A 6000-nucleotide genomic window follows, 5' to 3' on the forward strand; every position below is an offset into this window, starting at 1 on the left:
TATTATTTTTTCCCCTTTCTTTGAAGAAGTGTAAGGAACTTGGTGGGTTTTGTTTGGTATACAGACTATTTCTAACTCTTTAAACGTGAACATGAAAACACTATAATGTTAAATGTCACTCTGCAGCACTAAAACAGTATGCCGATGTTGGCGAGTCTCGGATCAGACAATTGCTAACTCCACGTGGCCTGCTATTTGTATGATTTCCTTTTTTCCTCCCCATAACACCTAAGCTACAGAAGTCAAACTTAAAAATCAATGGTTATAACACAGAAAAAGAAAGAAAAATACAGACACTTTCAATCCAGCTCTTAACAGCTTGACTGTTAGGCAACTATCAAAGATACGTAAGCACTTGCCCTCTTGCTCCCCTCCACCTCTCAAAATCATGTGGAGCTTGCGAAAGCAAAGGCAAGGAGGAACCAGCCCCGTTGATGCCAGCACAGCAGCTGCATCAAGCAGAGAACAGTGGACACTGATGTCATCAGTTAGCTTGCTGCAGTTTTTTCACTCTGACCATTTTTTTCCCCTCTGTGCTGATACGCTGTTTTCCACTAATCTCTGCCACCTCTTTCCCTCGTCTTTCTACGTAGTTAAGTCCCTCTTAATATAACCCTTCCAAATGGATTTAAATAAAATTAAAGCTAAAACAAAAATCAATAAAGCAAACATGTCCATCCTGCTTATGGATTTCTCTATTTTCTCTACTCTCTGTTTCTTCTGGTCTATCTTACAGAAAGCCCTTCATGACAAAAGACTGCTTCCTATATTGTACTTGTACAGTGAATGCGACGCTTTCAGATCCAAAATGCAAAGGTGCTAAATAACTGTTTCTAGTTCCGTGACGTAAAACTGATACAGTAATTCCTTCATCCATACTCTGTTTTAACCACTGTTCTTTAAAACACCATCAATCTTCAAAGTTCTATCATTCAGTTAAGGCATAATGGATTTTCCAAAGGGTACCTTTGGAAATCACATAGAAAATGACCTGTAACTTACTTGTGTGCAATAGTCGTTAGTCGTTCATCATTTACTGCTCTCCGAACTTCAGCACGATGCCGCTCCGTTGAAATACTATTAAAAAAATAGCAATATATTTTAGTCAGATGGAGACATGAACATTTATCTAAAACTTCTAGCTAAAATGAAACTTATGAATAATCCACTCAGGAGACGAAAGGAAGGGAACAGGCATTTACATTTAAGAGATTGTCACTTAACTTTTTCTGTCACAGTGAGACAGAATGAATGTATTATTGTTCAAAAATATTACTGAAGAATAAAAAGAACATTACTGTTCATAGGGTACCCCTACAAAACAGTAGAATCCAACCTCCTAATGAGAGCAATAAATTTAAAGCACACAGTAGAAAAATTTGCACAGAACATGCAGCATTCTTTCTTGATGTAACTCAGGCCCAAAAACCTCGAAGTCCTACCTTGACGAAACTCCAAGCTAGCATACACTCGTGTTAGCTGTAATGAGTCTAACACTCAGTATTTCCCCAAACACCAACAAAACAGTTAAGCTCCAACCACAGAAGCACAGTTGTTTTCCTTACTAAAAACTCAAAGCAGAACAGGAATCAAACCTTCACAAGATGGAGAATTACTCCTCTAAATTAAGATTTGCTTTGTGATACTAGTGATAGAAAAAGCACCCAGTACCTTAAAAGAAAGCAGGTCATTGGCTCTTATTTTAAAAAGGTGAGGGTTACCTAAGCACTTTAGAGAGTTCTCCAAGAAGATCCTTCTTCTCTTTCGTAAGGTCTCCCTGTGCACGTAAGGCACTGATGACACCTGCATATGCCTCCAGTTCTGAAGAATTAGAGAAATAGTATTTCTATTTAATGCTCACAGCAAAGGAAAAAAAAAAACCACGTTATTTTCAGTATTACTGACAGTATTCTATTAATTTTCAAAATCATTAAAAGGAACATGCCTTTCAATTATTTAGTGCTTTTCAAAAGAGATTGATGACTTAGAACTCTCTCAGTCAATTACTCTGCAGCATACAGCTTTTCTATGAACAACTGTATCATCACAGAGGATTAACTAGTTTATAAACCCAACCGAGTATTTCAAGCTCTCTCCGAGTTGACAGTTCAGCCAGAAAGCTTGAAGAAACAGTCCCCAAATTTGGAGAGTAGCTCAGAATTCTCTAGAAACAGGAGAAGAAAATCTTTAAAACATATAATTATTAGAAGTTCCACGGAAAAGCTTGCTTGAAAAAGAGATACATCACCAAAAGAGCAACTGATTTTTTCTTAATGCTTTTCCTTAATTAGCACAGAGAACATCAGCTCTAGTGTGTTAAATACGATCATCATAATCTTTTATGTCCGTTCACTTGATATGTACAACTGCTTGAATCTGAAAAGAATGCAACGGACTGAATTAAACCTTCTCAACACAAAAGAAACCATCCAGCTATTCTTAAATGTAGAGCTATCACAAAGATTAACTCACAAAAATACAACTCTGATTTAACATGAATTTATAATTCCAGGTGACCTATGTAAATGTCATGCCACCGGTGTTTTGAAAAATAGAATCGTTAAAGGCTACTGAAACTTCTGAATTTTGTCCTACTAAGCAGAGTGAAAATACACCTAACACAAATAATGGAGTCTGCCAAATAATGGAGTCTTGCTATTCTATGCTTAGCACAGTTTAAGGAAACATTACTGAAACTCCTGCTTTAAATCAGAAATACAGACTCTTTCGATATTTACATAGGTGCCTTTCAGCAGCCGACCAAACCAATCCCACAACAGATCCCAGTTAACCAAGAGCAAGAATGAAAGGGGCAGGCCAAAACCTAACACCTCTGAAGTTTGCTGCAAAAGAAAGACTGATGCTATTCTGAAAAGCTTTCAGATTAGGATTCCAAAGAGCTAATTTACAAATCAAATCAAGGAATTCTGCTGAAAAGAAGTCCTGCTCTCCTGTTCCGATTAAGCAGACAAAACACAAAGCAGAGTCGCTTTGGTTAACTATGCAGCTTGCACAGGGATGCTGAGTGACCTACAGAAGCATTTACAGCTTCAGTTATAAAACATTTGCTAATTAATGCAATGGTTATTACTAATATCAACATTTATTTAGACAACCATGTTACAATATTTAAGATACTAATTATTTTCCTCTGTTAACAACATAAAGTAATTCTCAGATACAACCATATAATTATTTAGCAAGGATAGATTTTTTTTTTTCTTTCTGCATTTTTAATAGAGGTCCTCTACACTAGAGCTTTAAAAAATGCACATTCTGGCTTTTCAGAACCTAGTGAAATTACAGAACAGTTATAACTAGCTTCCTCACTCTTATGCCCATGTAGCAATCAGTAACTGGTGCGCTCTCTTTCCAACACAAAACACATCAAACAGCCAAAACAGGTTTCACAAATAAGTATCATTATTTCAAGTGTTAGGTGCCACCATCATCCCCTTATTCAGTTATAAACCACGAATGCCGCAGAACAATGCTAGGTATTGCACACCTCAGGATGCATTTCAGCCTCACCTACACCACTGCATTTCTCTCATTACAGATTACCCCACTACTGCTAAACGGTCAACCAAATAAGATGTTGGGCTGAGAGCTGGAAAAGCGGGACTCTATAAAGCAGACGAATATTGCTGGATATGACTCTTAGGCAGCTATTCGCTCCCACCGCCCGTGCTCCTTCTCCCTCCAGTCTTGTGGTGCGTCTATTTAATCTGAGAGCTTCTCTACCCTAGAAGAGACACGGCTGCTACAGGCTCTGATCCTTGGTTACGCTGGCAGGGCCCTCTTGTGGGGACACAGCTCATGCCAGCAGGGAAAAAAAAAAAAGATTTTTTTTTTATTTTTTTTTTTTTTTCCCCTGTCAGCCTAGGTTATGTCATTGAAGGAGGTGTAGCTGCAGTTCTGTTTGGCTCAGCTGCACCAGCAGGGATCTGCCAGCACACCGCCGTCAACTGGGCTGGAAGTTTTTTTTTTTTTTTCCACATTCCTAGCCAGCAGAGCTACGTTAACAAAATTTAGTAGCACAGATCCGGTCCAAATCTTTTGGCATCCTGCACTTTCTCCTAGTTTTCGTACTTCTTAAGCCTCACTTAAGACCTAGGGCTGTCACCTTAATGGATGTACAGCTTAGTTGCAATGCCTGCGCAACATCTGCGTCAACGTCTGTTTCTACAGAACACAAATCCCAGATTCTCAAGAAATGAAATAAAAAGGTCAAAGCGAGGGAAAATAAATTCTCGACTCTCAGAAAATAAAGTGGATGGCTACATAATGTACGAGAACCTTGGCACAGTTAAGAAGTACAGCACATCATCTTTTAACATTCAAGTAAAATGAGAACAAGAAAAGCTGTGACTTGACCGTCACAGGAAGTTAGAGGCAGCCTCAACTTTCTTCCTGACGTCATCTCCTAGATTATGCTCCTCAGAAGAAAGTCTGAAAAGAAATCTAAGGTTTTTTTCCCTTCTAACACTACACATCATCTAACTGGCAAAAAATCCTTAACTAAATAAAAAGAAATTCAACTCCAAGAACTCAAAACCGACTGCACAAAATCAGATCAACGGTCTAACAAAGGATTCTCTCTCCTGTGGTAGCCAAAAGTGGATGCGAGGAAAGAGCAAATATTTTTATTACCTTCCAAAACACAAAAGCATGTCTCCTTGTACATATTTACAAGGACAGAGCACAAAAAAATCTCCCAATATGTATCTATTGAGCAGGGGTCTCAGATACTGAAATACATTTGAAACAATGCAAAAAGCTCCTGTTGTTATGACAGTTAAAAGAGAACATTGTTTCCACACTTCCCTGATAATTTGTGTAACTGCAAATCACAAACCATCACAATTTTTTTCCTCCTGTTTCAAGTCTTTACGATAGTACCTTTACTACTTGAACTCAGTCCCACCGTGTCAATTAAACCAGGGTTCCATGATTTTTTTGGTACAGAAAGGTGTCTAATACAGAATCGAAAGACAAAGACCCTCCTCTCACAGAGTATCATATTGCACGTTAACAGTCATAAAAAGAACAGTAATGCAACACTGCAACATCGAGGCAGAGATGGACCAGGGCATCCATGAGAGATTCTACCAAACCAAAACAATTCCATTCTACTCATTTTGCTCAGGCAGAGAGCATCTGCCAAACATCATTTTAAGCCAGGGCTGTCAAACCAATGACACGTGCAAAATGCAGGAAATGACTTGTAAGTTGCCTGTAGACATATTAAAGTATTTCGTGGAAGCAGCAGGCAGGCAAATCTTAAAAGGGCAAGCATACAGACCCACAAATTGTATCTTACTGTACCCAGTTTGCGAAGGATCCTCTTGCATTCATCTCTGCTGAGATCCAGAAGAGTGGGCCACACCACAGGCATCTTTCCCTTGTGTTTGTGCTCCCACAGAGCTCAGCCTCGCTGAAAAAGGAATATAAATGCAGTAAGTGCAAGTCCATCATTTATTGATTTCCCAAGCCGATTAATGTAAACTCTCCTCAGCCTGCTCACAACTCCACCGACACAGTCGCTCCCATCCCCGCTCCAACCTTTGTAATGGCATGCTCTGCCATGCAGGAATTCAGCAGTTTCATAAGGGCACGGACTTCCTATGCTCTCTTGCTCAGATCCATCACCCAAGCCTTTTTACCGAGTTTCCTATCTCCTTCTCAAGCCTTTTTTCATGCTGAAACGCTCTCCGAATTGATATTCGAGTCTCCTCCCTCTCTTTATGCACAGAGCACCTATTATAAGAACTCTTCCAGCTAACCGCACGCCCCCCTTCCCCCCGGGGAATGCATTTAGCACTAGCCTATTATATGACAGAACGGCAAAAACACCGTGAAAATTTGCTTTCCACGTACCAACACCAGCCCCCAAAAAACCCAAACACGGGAACACCCCCTCGCCCGATCGCATCTCGGCGAGATTCCGGGGGTGGCGGGGAAGAAGGGCGCATCTCCCCGTTGCAACGAGGATAATAA

At 39.8% G+C, this 6000-nt stretch overlaps 1 protein-coding gene across 2 annotated transcripts in view; it reads right to left on the reverse strand.

Moving 5' to 3' along the window:
• Positions 1-5398, reverse strand: part of LOC104071157 (chromosome unknown open reading frame, human C11orf30) — a 37539-nt gene extending 32141 nt beyond the window's left edge. For both annotated transcript variants that reach the window (XM_009578342.1, XM_009578341.1), the window contains exons 1-3: positions 5329-5398; positions 1722-1821; positions 1003-1077 (exon numbers count right to left, since the gene is read on the reverse strand). In XM_009578342.1, the coding sequence (XP_009576637.1) occupies positions 1003-1077; positions 1722-1821; positions 5329-5398 (245 nt within the window). The remainder of the gene's footprint in view (positions 1-1002; positions 1078-1721; positions 1822-5328) is intronic.
• Between the last annotated feature and the right edge of the window lie 602 nt (positions 5399-6000).

Source organism: Fulmarus glacialis, unplaced genomic scaffold (assembly GCF_000690835.1).
Source record: "Fulmarus glacialis isolate BGI_N327 unplaced genomic scaffold, ASM69083v1 scaffold17265, whole genome shotgun sequence".
In the NCBI taxonomy this organism is placed as follows: Eukaryota; Metazoa; Chordata; class Aves; order Procellariiformes; family Procellariidae; genus Fulmarus; species Fulmarus glacialis.